The sequence below is a fragment of the Eptatretus burgeri genome, chromosome 18 (genome assembly GCF_056783735.1).
Source record: "Eptatretus burgeri isolate ZD-2024b chromosome 18, Ebu_testis_v1, whole genome shotgun sequence".
NCBI lineage: Eukaryota > Metazoa > Chordata > Myxini > Myxiniformes > Myxinidae > Eptatretus > Eptatretus burgeri.
This window is the reverse complement of record NC_140978.1, coordinates 43,923,119-43,943,947: the sequence shown is the minus strand read 5'-3', so window position 1 is coordinate 43,943,947 and position 20,829 is coordinate 43,923,119. Positions and strand designations below refer to the sequence as shown.

General features: G+C 39.2%; 1 protein-coding gene across 1 annotated transcript in view; it reads left to right on the top strand.

Moving 5' to 3' along the window:
- The window catches only part of LOC147009002 (N-acetylgalactosaminyltransferase 7-like), a 581,063-nt gene extending 571,718 nt beyond the window's left edge, over positions 1 to 9,345 (top strand). Inside the window, exon 12 of the mRNA XM_085864380.1 lies at positions 6,373 to 9,345. Within this exon, the coding sequence (XP_085720506.1) occupies positions 6,373 to 6,510 (138 nt within the window). The 3' untranslated portion in view covers positions 6,511 to 9,345. The remainder of the gene's footprint in view (positions 1 to 6,372) is intronic.
- The last annotated feature ends 11,484 nt before the right edge of the window (positions 9,346 to 20,829 follow it).

The window sequence follows — 20,829 nt, the reverse complement described above, 5'->3', positions numbered from 1 at the left end:
GAAAGTCTGCCTGGTAAAGCGAGATTGTTAGTTGGAGATATGCTTTCTTCTATCGCCAAGCAGGTGTAAAATTAACTAAAAGGGGTAATGGATTATATCTTTCCAATAAATAACTGAACATTGATGAGTGGTTTAAAGAATTTGGAAAGAATACAACATCAAATTTACAACTTGTCAAATATTGTAAGAAATTAAAAATTCATAATGTGGTTATTTGTATGAGATGAATTAACAAACGTGCCTAAACATACAAGGAATATTATTATGAACTTAGAAGATAATAATGGGAAAGGTTCTCATTGAGTTGGTATTTTTAATAGTCAAGACAGATATTATTTTGATAGTTTTGGTCTTCCACCACCTGTTGAAGTCATAAAATTCTTACAGAATGGTGTTTATCAATCATTTCAAGTCCAAGAATTAAATTCCAAGTGTTGTGGTCAATTATTTCTATATGTGTTATTTCAACTCAACAAAAATAAACAATTTTATGACATTATTTTCAATCTAATATAAATGACTTATGTTGGTAAAGATGGTTCTATCTTTGGTGTATCCCAAGAACTGGATATTGATTTATCAAATTATTACACAAAGGCACAGGCTGAACGACATAAATATAGTATAACAAAAAATATTAATATGAAAAATGCTTATAAATTAAAAAATTATCCAAGCCCGACTGACTTGGTGAGATTAAGCGATTTATCACAATATATATCCTTAAATAAAATGGCCATGTATTCCAAAGATACAGAAGTGTTGATTTTATCTCCAGGTCATGCAGAATTCACAGTTCGAATTAAAATAAATTTTTCTAAAGAAGGGCGTATCCTTTGTATGAGAATAGAACAATGGGGGTATGATATGAATGATTTAGGGTATAATTGGTCATTTAAAATTAACCTCGAAGACCTGGAACAATTAAATCAGTCTCGTAAGGAAGAATATTATCCACTTGGTATCAAGAATGAGTTTTGTGGAAGCACGATTTGTAAACAACAAATAAAAGAATTTAATAAGGGTAAATATAATAATGGTTTTGCCCTAGTTTATATCATGGAAACAGAAAAAAACAGGATTATATATAATAAGTCAGGAAATACAAAATGATTTAACTATGGGAAGATGGGGAGGTGTTTCGTGTCATAATATTATTCTAACATATATTTCTAATACATAAATGACGGCTAGAAGGCTTCAAGAAAATTATCATTTCTGTGTCCAAGCATACCTTCAAGAAAAGGGTATTTGGTATTTTAATAAATATGTTCTACAACATAAGAATGAGGTATTTTAAATTAAAGATTAGCATTATGCTGATGTTGATAAACCGACAACTTTGGATTTAATTGGAATGTTAAATAATGAAAAAAATTATAAAGTTAAGAAAACGTAAGGCTCTTTTAGAAATTCAAAAGAAATTTTATTGGTTTCCTGTTGTAAAAAAAATTATTTTGGATACAGGAATAACAAGAAATCCTGATGAATATATGTATGATATTCTATGGGGTGTAAGCGATTCAAGGAGAGGAAGGGTCGAGGAAGGAGTTGAAGAGAGAGAAGAGGAGGACAAGGAGGAGAGAGAGAAGGAGAAGAGAGAGAAAGAGGAGAGGGAGAAGAAAGAGGAGGAGAGGGAGGAAAGAGCGAGAATGAATAAATATGAAAATATGGAAACCAGTGAGATAAAAAAAAGATTGGGGGTATTACAGAAAATAACTCAACCCACCGAGGAGGAAAACAAAGAATTGACAAGTCTATTTGCAATATTTTCGATAAGACTATTGTCATCAGCAAGATATTGATTTTAATTCAAGTTTTTCTTTTTTTTTTTTCTTAAATAAATGGAGGAGAGAGTGAAGGCATTTCTAATGATTCTTTATGTTTAAAAATTAAAAAACTAAAAAGGTTTTCGCACTCTGTAGGAATTTTTCTCATAAATAAATGAGTTATTGTCTTAAATGTAAAAAGAAAACTAATACTAAAAATATTTCATATTTTAAAAGTAAAAATAACAGGGTTATACAAAAAGGTATATGTTCGGTGTGTGGTTCAAAAAAAATATCTATTTATCTCCAAACACAAACTCGGAGGAGATTTTCAAAAGTTTTTTTCAGGAAGTAAATTTGCAACTACTGGAATACCAGGGGAATTTCATCTACCAGGGTATTCTTTCTGTGGTCCAGGCACAAACTTGGATAAAAGATTAGATGAGGCAGACAATCCTAAATCATGGAGTAAGCCCATCAATAGAGTTGATGAAGTGTGCATGAGGCACGATATTGATTATGGGAATACCACAACTTTGGAAGAAAAACATGAAGCCGATAGAGAAATGTTGTATAATTTGTCTCTGATAAGAAATCCAACGCTAAGAGAAAAAGTTGATAGGTTCATCGTGAAGATGATCAGTGAGTGCTAAATTGAAACTTGGACTTGGAAATTCAAAAAACTTATAGGTTCTAATGATGACATTAAGACTGAAGACCAATTAGCTGATGAATTACATAAACCAATATTCACAAAGTTTCGTAGAAGGAAGGTTTATTCCAAGGAATTCGGGTCTGCTGATTATATCTGGTCTGCTGATTATATCTGGTCTGCTGATTATATCTGTCTGATTATATCTGGTCTGCTGATTTGATTGAACTCAATAATGATAAGGGGTACAAGTATGCTTTAACCGTTATTAATTTGAGGAGTAGATACGCATGGGTTGTCCCTTTAAAAAACAAAACAGGTAATACTCTTATGTTAGCCTTTCAACAGATATTTAATAAAAGTAAGAGAAAACCTAAAAAATTGTGGACTGATGAGGGTAGAGAGTTTTATAACAAGACATTTATAAATTTTCTAAAAAATAACAGTATTACATTATACAGTACCTTTAATGAAGGGAAGGCCGTTGTTGTTGAACGTTTTAATTGTACCTTTAAAGAGAGACTACATAAAAAAATTCACACAACTCAGTTCACTACAATGCTCATCTTTTATTCAGGATATTGTGAATAAGTATAATGACACGATTCACACGTCAACGAATATGAAACCATCAGAAACACTTACAAAATTAAAATATGAAAAAGAGATTAATGTCAGAAAACCTAAGTTCAAAGTTGGTGATATCGTAAGAATATATAGATGGAAATCTCATTTTGAAAAGGGTTATACTAAATGATGGACGAACAAACTTTTTTAAATTCTTGATGTAACAGATACAGTTCCTTGGACTTATAAGATATATGATTTAGAAGGGGAAGAGATTTTAGGTTCATTTTATTCACAGGAATTACAAAAGACAAAGATAAATTGAAATTTTTTTGATCCCGCCCCTTTTTGACTCCACGCACACAAGCCCCTCCCACATAAACCCCTCCCAAAGTCCCAACGTCCCCACTTCCCAATGTCCCAACGTCCCCACGTCCCCCACGTCCCAATGTCCCGACGTCCCAACGTCCCGACGTCACAACGTCCCAACGTCCCCCACGTCCCCCACGTCCCCCACGTCCCCACGTCCCAACGTCCCAATGTCCCAACGTTCCAACGTCCCCACGTCCCAACGTCCCCACATCCCAACTTCACAAGGTCCCCACGTCCCCACGTCCCAACGTCCCAACGTCCCAACGTCCCAACGTCCCAACGTCCCCACAAACCCCACCCACACAAACCCCCACACAACATGTTTATTTAATTTAAAAAAGTGTCCCCAGGTTAAAAGGGGAAACAAATAAATATACCTTGGGATAAAAAGGGGGTTTATTTTTAGGGAAAAAAAATGAATCGCTGAAAATCCCCCATTTATTTACATGGGGAAAAGTGAGCCAAAATCAGTATATTCACCCCACTTAGCAGTACAACATAGCTGGAAGCAGATGACAGAACGTACACGAGGAATGACAAAAATACGCATTGTGCAAAATGCAAGTGGTACTATGGAACTCGAATAATTCCCAAACATTGTCGGCATGTCCGCTAAGTGCCACAGCAATTTCAGAGGGATCGTGTGACGGCGAGCCGAGTTTTTAGTGTGCAAGCTTGGTATTATAATAGAGATAATATAAAAACAATCACAAAAGGAGTAAAATTAATAACATAATATAAAAACAATCACACAAGGAGTACAACTAATAATATAATATAAAAACAATCACACAAGGAGTACAATTAATAATATAATATAAATACAATCACACAAGGAGTACAATTAATAAAACAATATAAAAACAATCACACAAGGAGTACAATTAATAAAACAATATAAAAACAATCACACAAGGAGTACAATTAATAATATAATATAAGAACAATCACACAAGGAGTACAATTAATAATATAATATAAAAACAATCACACAAGGAGTACAATTAATTATATCATATAAAAACAATCACACAAGGAGTAAAATTTAAAATATAACATAAAAACAATCACACAAGGAGTACAATTAATAATATAATATGAAAACAATCACACAATGAGTAAAATTAAAAATATAACATAAAAACAATCACACAAGGAGTAAAATTAATAATATAATATGAAAACAATCACACAAGGAGTATAATTAATAATATAGTATAAAAACAATCACACAAGGAGTACAATTAATAATATAATAGAAAAACAATCACACAAGTAGTACAAAAAGTAATATCATATAAAAACAATCACACAAGGAGTACAATAAATAATATAATGTAAAAACAATCACGCAAGGAGTACAATTAATAATATAATATAAAAACATTCACACAAGGAGTACAAAAAATAATATCATATAAAAACAATCACACAAGTAGTAAAATTAGTAATATAATATAAAAACAATCACACAAGGAGTACAATAAATAATATCATGTAAAAACAATCACACAAGGAGTAAAATTAATAATATAATATAAAAACAATCACACAAGGAGTCGAAATAAAAATATAATGTCAAAACAATCACACAAGGAGTACAATTAATAATATAATATAAAAACAATCACACAAGGAGTAAAATTAATAATATAATATAAAAACAATCACACAAGGAGTCGAAATAATAATATAATGTCAAAACAATCACACAAGGAGTACAATTAATAATATAATATAAAAACAATCACACAAGGAGTAAAATTAATAATATAATATAAAAACAATCACATCAGGAGTCCAATTAATAATATAATATAAAAACAATCACACAAGGAGTACAATTAATAATGTAATATTAAAACAATCACACAAGGAGTACAATTAATAATATAATATAAGAACAATCACAAAGGAGTACAATTAATAATATAATATTAAAACAATCACACAAGGAGTACAATTAATAATATAATATAAAAACAATCACACAAGGAGTAAAATTAATAATATAATATAAAAACAATCACATCAGGAGTCCAATTAATAATATAATATAAAAACAATCACACAAGGAGTACAATTAATAATGTAATATTAAAACAATCACACAAGGAGTACAATTAATAATATAATATAAGAACAATCACAAAGGAGTACAATTAATAATATAATATTAAAACAATCACACAAGGAGTACAATTAATAATATAATATAAGAACAATCACAAAGGAGTACAATTAATAATATAATATAAAAACAATTACAAAAGGAGAACAATTAATAATATAATATAAAAACAATCACACAAGGAGTAAAATTAATATTTCTCGTACGGGCCCGTACGTGCATAAACGACGACTGGATTGGGGCATTATTTCAATTATATTGGACCAACCGTATCATAAATGGCCATAACTTGGGAAACACCTGGGAAACATACTCAGGTCCCCAGCGTCAATTGTGACGTCATATCAAACGAAAAAGAATTGTGACGCCCCTCTCTCTCGCCCCCCCCTCCTCGCTCTCCCCTCGTCTCGCCGCTCCTCTCTCCCCCCTCCTCTCTCACCCCCCTCTCTCGCCCACTCCTCTCTTCCCCTCTCTTGAAGTGTGAAGCCCTCTCCCTCTCACCCCCCTCTCTCCCCTCTCTTTTCCTGCTCTCTCCCCCTCTCTCACCCCTCGTCTCTCCCATCCTGTCTCCCCCCTACTCTCTCGCCCTTCTCTCTCGCCCCTCTGGATGGATGGAAAGGGAGGATTGGAGCTTACCACCTGCACTTCGACTTGCGATGTAGACAATCGTTCAAGTTAAATCGTCATAATAGCCGTCCAGTTGGATGATTCGATAGCTATGACTATTTTGAATCAAGCTTGTTGTTTTTATTCCTATTCTATTTTTGATTCATGGCACTAAATTCATAATTACACTTCGGCTAAAACATCAGTCTTCCTTCTGAATCTGACAATATGCAAGCTTTGTGATACACCTTTGTGTTTGTTTGTGTGTGGAACAGAATGGCAATCTGTTTGTGCAACCATCACTGGGAAACTGCCTCGATCGAACCGAAGACAGTGGGAAGCTCCTGCTGAAGGCATGTCAGGCCGAGGCTCCTTCACAGCAATGGGAGATGAACCATGTTTCAGGACTATAACCGTCAACCGGAGGATGACTGCCCCACAACACAGATCTGTTTTCAACGACCCAGTCCTGGGCCAAAAATGGAATTAAAAGGGGAATATTCACTGATGCTCCCTCCCACACCTTTTGTAAACTTGCCTTCTTCCCTGTACTGATTTGGGACACGTTAGAAGCATTTTTAGCAGACTGCGTGAACAAAACTCAGTGGCACTACAGGACTCGATGGACCTTCTCTGTCCTCAGCGTGGAAGGATGTTGTGGTCAAAATTGAGAAGAAAGCTGATCGTTGTCATGCAGGTGCCTGGTCATGAATGGCACCACTTGAAAAAAGTTGTTCACAAATTTTATATGCAGGTAAATAGTCACGTACTCCTGGGTCATAACCCATCAGAAGTGTGACGCTTGAAGATTTCTGTCTTGTGTAAATGTGTGCTCTGGCACTGATCGTGCCTGTGTGTGTTCCGATTGTGCTCATGTGGACATCTGTGCCATTTCGGATTGCTGGGATAACTTCGGCTTTCGCTTCATCCATAAAGTCTTTTACAAAGTAACATTATCTTATGAGGGTGGATACAAAAGTAATGCCTCTTAGTCGTCCCCTACTGATTACAGCAGAGGGGACTTCAGGTGTGTTCTCTGTGTCCCACTTATGATTTTTCAGACTTTTTTCCCTCATACTGTTTAACATTTTCAACTGAAACTTGGAACACGGCTTTATTACGATAAGTTACAAAACAAGTTTCGGTTTCAGGGCATTTCATCAACAGAGTTATGCCCTTTTTGGACTTCGAAAATATCACATCAGTCGGGGATTGCAAAGCAATTCTCGCTTTTGTTTTATTTCTTAAAGAAATGTAATTCCAATTACAGAGAATTATGCGCGCATGCGGAAAATATGAAGTTATTTTTCTACATAATCTCCATCAACTGCAATGCGCTTTAGTGAACGCATCAATCCGACTTGTTTTCCGGTGTCACTGTAGTGGCAAGCTTGTTGTTGGCTTTATGTGTGGGGTGGTACTGTGGTGGGCTTGGTCTCCCAGGATCCTGAGTTCAAAATCCTGCTTGGCTGTTGAATTAATACCAGGTGGGGTTGAATCTGCCTGTCATCCTTCCGAGGTCGGCAAAATGAGTGCCAGCTTCCTGGTATCCTGTGTCGGAGTGGCGACCCGTCCAGGATTGTGCCGAATAGCCAAGGACACTGCTTAGGCAGCACCAACGCTTTGCACAGAGTATGGTCCCGATGGATGGATGGATGGATGGTTAGGGTAGCCGGCTTGTGATTTTAGTGTCCTGAGTTTGAGCCTCATTGGCCGCCGAATTAACACCAGGTGGGGTTGACTCAGCCTGTCATCCTTCCGAGGTCAGCAAAATGAGTACCAGTGTACTGGTATAGGGGCACCGCATCACTGGCATCGTTGCACCACAACAAAATGATAACTACCCGGCAGCCAAACTGCCATACGCAAGAAGAAGACTGCAGTGCCAGGCTAATTACTGAGGCTTGTCAATATTGGTTTCCACACTTGTCAAACATTTTGCCGAACGTTTAAGGGAGGTCACATCAAAGGTCGTCATTGTTACACATTCTTTAAACATCTGAATATCCACTGGAGGAACCTCTTCTGCACTCAATTAAATAACTTGTCTGCTTTGCACACACATCTAGTGGGGCAACATTTTTGAAAGCATGATGGGATGTTGGCATGTGACAGATCAGTGCCGCTCAACTTCAAATAGATGGGAGATGCAAACCTTGTTGTGATCTCACAAAGCTTTCAGACGATGCATTTCGGTTTTTTGTCGACCGACCGAGTCGAGGCTCCTGGAAGAGCTCGTTGACTGAACGGAGCAGGACATAACGGACAAAAAATATGACGCAAAGCATGCATGCATGTGGTGGAAAAAATGGACACAGAAGGAAACTTCAAGGAGGGAAAATTGGTCGGAGGAGGGATTTGGGTGGGGTTAACGAGGGTAAAGATCATGGTTTTGGATTGGGAACGATGTGATAGATAATGGTGAACAACTGTCCTGAAGACATGAAGGGAAAAATGAGATTGAAGAGGATGTGGAAGTGGATTACCCAGGTAGGGAAAAAGAGGAACAAATGAGTGGAGGTGAACAGTGATCCTGGATTTAGATAGTTTCACCAGAAGGGGATTAATGGTGGACTGTGTGAGCCCTGCAGAAACCTGGTGGGGACAAAGCACAGAAAGAGCAGATGGTAAGAGCAGAAAAGAGGGGGGAGAAGATAGAGAAATCGGCAACCTGTCTGTGATGGCGACGTGATAAACCCATTGACTCAGCTTCAATGTGGGGAATTCCAAAAATCTTAAAGGCCTTGGTGTCCACGGTGTCAAGATGAGTAAGATGTGAGCAGGGGAGTCAACCCAGAGGGGAGAGCAGTACTCCGTCAAGCTGCAGATGAAGGCCTTGAAAGTGGAAAGGAGTTCAGGTGTGCCAAGGAAGGACTTTGTATGAGGGAAGATGCCCAGTTGGCAACTGGCTTTGGAGGCCAAATTTGAAATGTGGTTTGCCCAATATTCCTCAAGAGGATTGTTAAGAAAGTAGATAGAAGGGTTTGCCAGGTGGTCATTTCAGAGACAGAGAATGATATAGTGAGAGTGAGAGTTGTTAGGCTTGAAACATATTGCAAGCTTTGGTTTCGAAATGAAAAGTAAGAGGCATTACTTTTGTATTGTGACAGGTGAAAGATGAGCCAAGTACCAGCCCTTCTATGGTGACAATTTTGGCTTTGATGTTATGTTACTACAGCTGTACACTTTGTACAAAGCAGACAATAAAATGTTCATTGTGACATCTCACATTCCAACAGTTGAGAGTTTAAAAGGCTCCTGCCATCATCTTCGGTCGAATTTTTAGTTTGTTATTTCATGCACGAGCCAAGAGGTGGCGTATTTGTAAAAAAAAACAAAACCCCAAAAAACCGTTTTCTTTGAGACACCACCATCTCCATGCTTGACCAAATGGAGGTCAATCTGAAGCAGGTAAGTTGTGTTTTCCATCGGAGAGGAGAGGAGCTTGCTGTGAGTTGTTTGATGTCAGAGATTTATTTGAGCTCCTGCAACTCTTGTCCAAAACAAAAAGCAAAATGCAAGGCCTGTAAGTTCTCACATGTGGATGATCCTCAAACTGTCAGCTTTGTGCTTCACAGGTGGGGTGTTGCGTGAACCAATAGGCTGTCCCTCACATGGCCATGAGGCTGGATGTCCCATCTGTAACCATTAGCTGGCAGATATAAAATACAGTATAATAAGACAACAAACCTAACTGTAACCACCTTGCCTTACTCTCACCCAGACTTGTTCACATGCTTAGGAGACATAAGCATTACACAGTGAATGACCAGCAATGCAAGTTGGACCCTAACAAATCCAATATGGCTACCAAACCATGTGACTTGTGATGTCATAATTTTTACCCTCTATGCAGCAATAGTGTTAGATAGTTGCAAAGTTTCACTTTGATAGGATAAGTGGTTCCAGAGAAAACATTATTTAATATTTTCTTCAATCCAATATGGCTACCAAACCATGTGACTTGTGATGTCATAATTTTTACCCTATATGCAGCAATGGCGTTAGATTGTCACAAAGTTTCACTTTGATAGGATAAGTGGTTCCAGAGAAAACATTATTTAATATTTTCTTCAATCCAATTTGGCTGCCAAACCATGTGACCGAGCACTTATTCATGAACAAACTTGTATCCCCTTGTCTTGGAGAATATGTGTGTGAAGTTTCCCCTTCATCTGACCAGCCATTCTGGAGAAGAAGATTTTTGAAGGTTTTTGGGGTAAATTCAATATGGCCACCAAACCATGTGACATTTCAATTAGAAATTAACAAAATTGTACAAGCATGTCTGGGGAATATGTGTGTGAAGTTTCCCCTCAATCTGTGCAGCCGTTCTGGAGATTTAAAAACATAAATATTCAAAACAATATGGCTGCCGAACCACGTGATGTATGATGTCATAATATATTGTTTCTTCTGTGAGTCGTTGCATAGATGACGCTCAAGAAATTTCAAATTTTTCGGGTGCAGCGTTCTACATCTCGAATTTTCACCAGGATAACACTTCACCGATGATGTCACAAAAAACCACACTTCTTCCACATTGGTAGTTCTTACCATGTGCCAAGTTTCAATTTTTCCCAAAGTGCGGTTTTGCAGATACAGAGATCCAAAGTTTTTCGATTTTTCAAAGATTTGTGCCCTTACCACATTACCTATGATGTCATAATTATCAATTAAATATTCTACGAAAAAAAGACATACTGCGGTGAAAGTTTTGTGCCGATCGGATGAACGGTTGTCGAGAAAATGAATGTAAAAGCCAAAAAAAACGAAAATTGCCGGCGGAATAAGAAAAATAATATATAAACAGAAGAAAAACGATTGGTTACCCAGCCTTGTCGGCTTGGTACCCAGACTAGAGAGTTCATTGAACAAGTTACCCCATACAGTGTTGAAGTATATATTTCAATTTTTAATAAAATAAATACAAAAATGTTGAAAGATCGTTAAAAAACATTTTTCCAGAAGTTTAGCACTATTGAAGCAGTGTTATACACCACCGTATTTAACATGTACAAGCGCTGTCAAACGGAAGGGGTTTCCAAGTGGAAAGAAGGTGATTTGTGGTCTGCGGCGTTCAAGAATGTAATTCCATTCAAATAAAATTATCATTGTAAAAGTCGTATAAATAAATGAATCGTGGAATATACCGCTATTGATGCAGTGTCTATTACACCACCATATCTAACACGTTACATTAGTTATTCGTGCTTGTTTGTGTTGTTAAAAACTACAAATTTCCTGTTTGTAATGATTTTCAATTTTGTTTGACTGCCAAACAGTAGAAATATCTCGCTCCTTTCTGCACAAGCACGATTGGGACAAATTCAAAGACAAAGTACATTTACATACAGCCGGACGGACGGACATGAAGCATTTGCTTAACCCTGCTTTACGCTTCATGGGCGTGGGGTAAAAATCAGACTGGACCATACTTCGACCCCCCACCCACCTAATACTGACTATGGTCCCTCACACCTCCGACAACGTCAGAGGCCGGAGACATTACAATGATCTCCGTCCGTGAGCGTACTTGTAATGTCGGTGATATTTCAAAAAACAGTTTAACATTTATCTTTCATATTGCAGATATCTATCCCACGTGACATTACTGCAACCTGATTTATCACGGCTGTGATTGGCTGAATTTTGTTGCCATAACAACCATCTCAGTAACTTGGCGGATGTGCTTACGTTCATGATATTATATTATGCTTATGTATGCGACATTTCAAAAAACAGTCAAGATTTAGCTTTCATATCACACAGATCTATTCCTCACATCATGCAAAAAGCAGGGGACCTTGAGTATCAGCTCCTTGTTTTCTACTTCTTACACATCAAAGGTTGGGGAGGGTGGTAATTTCATGAATAGACTTCAAAACGTTAAACAAGATGCTATAAACCAAATCAACCAACTTCTTATCATCACACATTTTAAAATCTCAAAATATCACAAAGAAAAACGAGAACGGCACTCGGTAAAGCTCATACTTCTGCTAATCAGGTGGCTTATCGCCATAAAATGAAATCGTTACAAGAGTGACAAAAGTGACAAAAGTGACAATTTTTTATGAGTAGCTCTTGGTATATGGATGAATAAAATCCCATGCTCCCCTCCAAAATAAATAAATAAATAAATATTTTTTTCAGTCCATATTAAGGGTGTAAAGTCCAAGACGGTCATCGTGGACTTGTCAAAATCCATGAATGGTCATATTTTTGGTACAACACCAGATAGAAACATGAAGAAAATATTTTTTTAATATGTTTTCAGATACAAGGAATCCATTGAAATCATTATTTGTTTGAAAAAAAAAAATTAAGAAAAAAAAATGTGGTGGGTATACATTGCCCAAAATGACCACCATGACAAACTTTAAAACTGAATCAAGTGAACAGCCTCATCGAAACAATGAACAGATATGGGAATGCATTCCTAGATGACTGTTCAGAGCTTCTCGTCTTGCATACACGAACGAGTATGTGCTGATCAACTAGTGGTTTCCACCGTTTGCAATTTTGAGAACCTTTGTTTATCCCAATACCAGAGGTTTCAGAAGGATGCTCTGCAGGACAGAACAGTTAATCCATGACTCAATTAAATGAAACAACTTACCATTGCTCAAGATGCCTCGGCTTAGGCCCAAGATCAACCCTAAAGCAAAGCAGCTTGCATCTGTTGGAATGACGACGTTAAACTTCGGACAGGCACTAAATCAGACCTCATTGAGATGCTTTGATACAAGTGGGCAGAAAGAAATTCCTGACAAGTTTGATTGCAAAATCTTTGATGGGGCAGCATTGGTGCACACTCTTCCTACTGCCACTGCCACTTCTTTCAGAGATTATGCAGAGAACGTATTCTCACGATTAATTGAACGTGACCTACAGCATGTTACTGTCAGAGTAGATGCTGTCTCGGACCAGTATGTGCCACTCAGTATCAAGGAATCAACAAGAGAGAAAGGAGGCAGTGGCATCCGCCTTAAGGTCAGCCCACAAACAACAATATCATCAAAATGGAAACTTCTTGCTTGATTGCACAAACAAATCAGAGCTATTTTCCCATCTGACACAGACAGTGGAAAATCAACAATGGCCATAGGCTAAATGCACTTTCATCATGAAGGGTGTTGAAGTTGTCTCAAAAACTACTGGCCAGAAAATACCAGATCGCATACATGAGGAAGAAGATACAAGAATGGTCTACATCGTACAGGCACTTCTTAAATGGGCGAAGAAAATGCTGGTACGGACTGTCGACACTGATATTCTTGTCATTCTGAGAGGCCAATTATTTGATCTGCAGCAGCTTTTGTCCTGAACTTGACCTCTGGGTAGCATTTGGCATCATCAAGGACTATTTTCTGTCTGTACAGCATCAATTCAATCCATACCACCATGGGGGAAAAGAACGTCACAGGCACTTCCTATATTCCTTGCATTCACCAGGTGATACATCTGCTTTCTTCAGAAAAGGGGGGGGGGGGAGATCTTGCTTGGCAAGCATGGAAGAGCTACCCTTTGGTTACAGACGGCTTTCTGTTTACACGAAATCACCCATTTGAGGAGGTTGAAGCACACTGAGCATTGCAATCATCTGGAGCATTTGACAATAATCATGTATGACAAAACCAGCATGGATGGCAATGTGAACGATGCAAGGTAGGTGAATTATTCTCCAAAAACAAAAGTAGGAGCCTTCTTGAAAATATCCCAACGAAGGCCACTTTGCTGGAGCACACCAAGAGAGCAGTCCTCCAAGCTGGTATTTGGTCATCAAGTCATCAAACTCGGCCACCTGTCCCTGAGCCAGGAGGTTGGGGTTGGACAATGCAGGATAATCATTGGAATGTGGTTTTGATGATGAAACCTGAAGCTGCGAAAGCTTACACAGCACCAATAAAGTGTGAATGCAAATCTCAACACGCCTGCCATAGTTGTAAATGCGCAAAACTTGGACTCACTTGTACACATCTGTACAGCTACACTTGTGAAAAATAAAAAAATATAAAACAAAAAAGCCACACAGTCATAGTATGACGTTCATGTTTCGATCTCTGGGTCAATAAAAAAATGATGGTTATATAATGCTTTTCAGTTTTGTTTTTATAACCCAATCTGGCCATCTAATTCAACATGCATCTTTCTGTTTTTCCTTTCACTTAAATAAATAAATAACAAATAAATATAAACTCCATGGAGATCCTCACTCCTGAAAAAAAATGATCCAATCACATTTAGATGTACTTTACATCTGCCCACAATATATAACAAGTGGATAAAAAACATGATGTTAAATAAAAAAAACTAATGTAGGGATGACAAAGTCCAGTCCAAAAAAGGTTTTAAACACGATAGGGGGGATGATGTTGGTTTGGACTTTAGAGCGTAGCTAACAGTATTGCCGTCACATAACAATCCCGACATCGCTGCCTCGAGACTATTGTCTTAATAAAAGTGTGAGAAGCTCCGATATTTAATTTCAACATAAGTATAAGAAGTTTCTATTCAATTTCAAGGAGTTCTTGCAACTTCAGTCGTCTTTCCTACTTTTTTTGTATTTATTCAGTTATACGAACCAATCACAAATGCAGATAATTATAGAATGCTGTTATTGGAGATATCCATGTGGTTTTGTAAGAAGTTGATGTTTATGTTCTGGTGTTAACATTGTAGTCAGAGTGCTAATTTGTAGTCTCAGTATTTGGCTACACTACAAGAGTAATCAAGTACTGGTGTAACTCGTGGAGTGTTTGTGGAAGATTGAAGCAAATAATTAGCCTCGCCGAAGGAGAGGCTATTGCGTTTGGGTCCTTTTATTTGTTTGTCTGTCTGTCTGTCCGCACAAAACTTTAGTGTTTTTCTCCGCAACTGCATGTCGGACTGAGACAAAATTTTTGCCGTAGGTGCGACTACTCATGTAGAATGCTTCAATCATAATTATGAGGTCATAGGTCATGTGGTGTGGCAACCATGTTGGAAAAAAACTTTGCTGTATTTCTGAAACTGCACCAAGGAAAAAGTTGAAACTTGGCACACAGTAAGTCCTCCTCATGGAGAATGAGTGTGATCCCTTATGACATCATAATTGCATAAGTATAACGCTACATCTGATCAGTATGAAAATTTTTCAGGGTCTCGGGATAAAATGGTTCACAGAAAAAAACATTGATGACGTCATCAGTCATGTGATTTGGCAGCCATATTGTTGTTTTTTTTAACCTTCAAAAATCTTCTTTGAAGTGGCTGAACAGATCGAGGCGAAACTTTACATGTTTCACCGCCAATCCATGAGGAACAAAAGGTTCACAAATATGATGTGATATGTCACATGGTTTAGCAGCCATATTGAATTTACCCTGAAACCTATAAAATTATTCTTCTCCTGAACGGCTGGACAAATCGAGGGGAAACTTCACACAAATGTTCCCCAACCCATGGGTGAACACATTTAAGAAATAATCGATGGGTCACATGGTTTGGCAGCCATATTGGATTCAAGGAAAATATTAAATAATGTTTTCTCCGAAACCGCTTTATCAATCAACGTGAAACTTCACATTTATGATGTAGTAGTGATGGAGAAGACATGTTTTAAATTTCAACTTGATCTGACTTGAACTCTTGGAAGAGGGGCCTTGTTGTCCCTCTCTGGAAAGGGAAGGGTGATCGCCATGACTGCAACAACTACCGAGGGGTGACGCTGCTCTCAGTGCCGGGCAAGGTCTTTGCTCGGATAATTCTTGATAGGGTTCGCCACCATCTGCTTGAGCACCAGCGTCCAGAGCAGTCAGGCTTTACACCAAAGAGGTCAACGATTGACCGTATCCTTGCTCTTCGTGTCCTCACTGAACGCAGACGAGAGTTTCGGCAGGGGCTGCTTGCAGCCTATGTTGATCTCTGTAAAGCGTTCGATTCAGTGAATCGGGATGTCCTCTGGAGGATTCTTGGTCTTCGTGGGGTGCCACCGAAACTGATCGATCTGATGTCTGAACTCTACTCTGGTACTGAGAGTGCTGTGAAGTGTGGTGGTACCGCCTCTGACTTATTTCCAGTTGTTACTGGAGTTCGTCAGGGATGTGTACTTGCCCCCACACTTTTCAACACTTGTATGGACTGGATTTTTGGGAGGATGTCGGAGAGATCAAGTTGCGGTGCATCGTTTGGCAATGTCAAGATCTCGGACCTTGATTTTGCAGATGATGCAGTCATCTTTGCGGAGACTTTAGACATCCTCTTGGGGGCCCTCGAGGTGCTGAATGAGGAGTCGGAGCCGTTGGGATTACGGATTTCTTGGGTCAAAACAAAGATCCAGGCTTTCGGTGACATCTTGGATGCTGCTGTCCTGTCTGTGTCTGTTTGTGGTGAGGATGTTGAGGTCGTGGATAGATTCACTTACCTTGGCAGTGATATTCATGTCTCCGCAGGTTGTGAGCCGGAGGTCAATAGACGTCTGGGTCGGGCCTGGGGAGTCATGGATTCACTGGATCATGGGGTGTGGCGCTGCCGGTACCTGTGCGGGAGGACGAAAGTCCGAGTCTTCAGGTCCTTGGTACTTCCAGTCTTGCTCTATGGGTGCGAGACTTGGACTTTGACCAAGGATCTGAGACGGAGACTTAATTCCTTTGGTACCAGGTCTCTTCGGAGAATCCTTGGCTATCGCTGGTCGGATTTTGTGTCCAACGAGCGGTTGCTGAGAGAGACTCGGATGAGATTTGTTACCTGCATAGTCCGTGAGCGTCAGCTGCGGCTGTATGGACATGTGGCTCGTTTTCCTGACGCTGATCCTGCTCACCAGATTCTCTCAGCGAGGGAGTCTCATGAGTGGAGGAGGCCAGTGGGCCGACCACGTGCCTCATGGTTGCAGCAGGTTGACCATCATCTCAAGGAGATGGGGATGGGCCTGGCATCTGCCTGGGGGATGGCCAGACGGAGGCCCCTGGAGTACCGGCGGAAAGTGGACGCAGCGACGCGCTGTTCTGGCACATGCTCCCATACCTGACCTGACCTTGATCTGACACATGGTCTGGCAGCCAGAATTATTTAATTTTTTGAGATTGGTTCTTTGTTTTTTTTGTATAAGGCTCACTTGGCTGTGCCAAGATGGGTTTGAGGGTAGAGGAGTAGCTGCTGAAATGTAAATCTTATCCAGGTTCCTCCTGATAACTTCATATTTATTTTTTGCTTGTTCAGGTTCCTTTTAATTACTCCAATGCAGGACTGTTCTGATTTGGTCTTCCATTATATTTGAATTGAATTTATATTAATTGCATTCTGAATTCAAATGAATAATAAAAAAATTAAAAAGTCTCAACCCATCATCTTTCTGAGACCAGCAAAATGAGTACCAGCTTGCTGGGATGATTGCGCCATTCAAGTATCCTGTGTCGGAGTGGTGACCCATCCAGGATTGTGCCCAATAGCCCAGGAGACTGCTTCGGCAGCACCAACACTCTCCAGAATATGGTCCCAATGGATGGGTCATGGTCAGTTGTCTGATCAAAGTGGGGTTGCATCAAAGCTGGACATCTTGGTACCCAGTCATCACTGCCAGCAGTTATAAAGTGGCAGTTCTAGTTATGTCTTATTAATTATGTAACACACCAGTACACAAACGCCACACAAAAGAAGTCCTGGTGAGGGTCTGCAATCTCTGATTGCTCTTTTTCTCGTTGTTGAAATGTAAAGGAATCAGTGAGGTTGGGATTATGTGATGGCAAGACTGTTAGATACTCTCCAAACCAACATCATCCCTATCTTGTTTAAAACATTTTTTTTACACTGTCGTGTCATCCCTACATTGCTTTTTTATTTCACGCAAATTTTTTAATCACTTGTTTCTGTAATTCTTTTTTGATAATGTTGAATAACAGAATGGTATGGTACTCAGCGGATACCCAATCTTGGAGAAAAAGTGCCAAGAGATCTCAGTCAGCAATGTCAAATACTGCACGTCTTAAGTAACCTGACTGTATCTTGCAGCTCTGTTTTATTGATAGTTTCTCAAAGAACTAGATGGTATTCAAAGAATCCATACCCCATGCAGTCTTGAGAAGGACTTGGTGTAAGCCATCTCGTTTTTTTTAAGGTTTTTTTTTCTTTGATGCAATATTGCTGCCAGATCACATGACCAATGACATCATCTTTATCAAACCATATTGACCATGTTGATTAATTAAATTTTGAATTGATCGGTTAAGTGGTTTCTCCTCTGAAGATTTTCAAAGATTTTCCCTTAGATCCAATATGGCTGACAGACCACGTGACACATGATGGTCATTTTTATGAAAATCCTGTTCAAATTTCAATCGGATGAAAATTGACACTTTAAGAAATTCAGGCAGATGTTGACCTTTTGGCCGATGTCGACCTCAAAAGTGAACGCTATATATCACATGGTCATGTAACATGTAGAGTTTTAATTTCGTCCGCTGAATGGTTTTCGATGTACGCTCAACTAAATTCAGACACGTACAACATACAACATATGTACGTACGCTACAGATCGCTGAACCCTGCTTTTCGCTTCGCAGCCGCCAGGTAATACTATCTTCATCCAGCCTCTGGGCACACAATGACCTGCACTTAGAAATGTTCAAAATAATTCTTGCGGATCAAGGCGCGAGAACATCAAAGCGATCATGAAGTCTGATGTCCATAGTCATCTGCATGATGGTATCAGGCAAATTTTCATCAACATGCATGGGGGAGTACCTTACCCAATCCATACTCTCACTGTTCTACACATGCACTGGTGTATTCAACAAATGTGTTCAGAGTAAGAATTTCGTTTTCTACACCCCAAGTACCTGCCCTGTCCAAATGAAAAGCTCTTATGTAGGCTTCAACACTGGACACACCAGTGAAAAATATGAATGACTCAATATCACATGTGTGCGATAATTGCAGAATGCACAGCTCCGTGTGGTTGTTGTGAACCAGGGAAATGTGAAAATGAGGAAGAAAAAAAAAACCCAGTTACCTCTGATAAATTGAACATTGACCACTCTACATGATGTAATATCTCAAAACAAAGATGAAAGGAACACGAATTGTCAGTTCAAATATTTATTGGACACCACTCTCCCAATTCCATATCTATGTGATGCATGACATCATCACTCGGCGTCAAAGGGAGTGCTGTTTTCACTCCATTTGTTTTCTTGTTTGTTTGTCCATGTGATATCTCAGCCATCCTTTGAGCTCGGAAAATGAAATTTGGAGACAAAAGTGAAGATGTGCTTTGGCAAAAACGGTATTTTTTATTAATCATTGAATTACTTATTTATTTTATTGCTCATCCTGGCAATATCTCAGGCATATTTTGAGCTCAGAAGCTGATAGTTTGACATGACAGTGACCAAGTGATTTGGCTGCAAAGAGTATTTTTGATTTATTGATTATATATTCATTTTTAAATTAATAACTTAATTTTCCAAAAAGTTATAGATTCGGATGAAACTGATCGTTTAGGTATGCCATTCGGAAATTGAGAAATTAATTATTTTCATTATGCAATTAAATCAATTGTTGAACACAGCTCCCTCCCAATTGTGACCCCATGTGCTGCAAGGCGACATCGCCGGGCGCCCTGGAGGATTTGTTATTTATTTATGTGGGGGCGGGGGGGGGGGGCGGTGTTCTTTGAATATACCGCTACTGGTTCAACACCAGAGTGAGAGTGGATAATCCAGTTCAGCCTGTTGTATACGATGCCAGATGCACAGACATAGCGAATCTGTTGCCGAGAAACCATGACTCGAGAAGGTTCTTGATCACGGAGTTAACTTTTACCTTGATACAGTGACTGCAGGAGGGTTCGTGATGATGTGCGTCCCATGCGAAGAACTGGTACCTCGCTATTTTGTTCTCATAAATACAACACTGAAAAACAAGGGATTTCCCAAGGCATGGTATTTGATACAGCATTGAGGTAAATACAGAGCGGCCCCAAGTCCATTCAGACAGTCATACAGTCCCACCCACCCATCAGATCCCTGCCTCTTCTTCTTCTTTCGGCTGCTCCCGTTCGGGGTCGCCACAGCGGATTATCCGTATGATCCGCATAGTGATTTGGCACATGTTTTACGCCGGATGCCCTTCCTGACGCAACCCTGGTCGCCTCTTACGACACAGGGATATGGTACACCTAATTTAACCGGGGTATACACCGGCCCAGTACACTGGTACTCATTTCACCGACCTCGGAAGGATGACAGGCTGAGTCAACCCCCTGGTGTATTAATTCAGTGGCCCAACGGGGCTTGAACTCAGGACCTTTTGGATCCCAAGCCGCTGCCCAAACCACTGCGCCAACACCAGGCTCTCCATCAGATCCCTGCCTATCCTTTTACAAAGGAATATAGTTTTGTGAATATCATGGAATCCTTTCAAGCTATTAAAATTGCAATACCAAAGGATGATTCACGAGATAAAACTGTTGGATGGTACCAGAATTATTGCCATTGATAGAGGCAGTTGGGAAATGCCATCTGAAAAAAAATATGAAAGAGAAGGTGAATTCCCAGGTTTGACTGATTATTTTTTTTGCTTTTGCCATGGTCTGGAGAACTGAAAAGTGATCCCTGCTTCAGCAATCAGCTGAGCAATCTAAGTAGGTTCTCATATGGGCTGTTTCACAGTCATGGTCATTTCTGGTATTTCGTACCCTTGCATGCGAAAAAGCAAAATGAGAGGCTGTGGTATCTCTTTCGGGCCAGTAG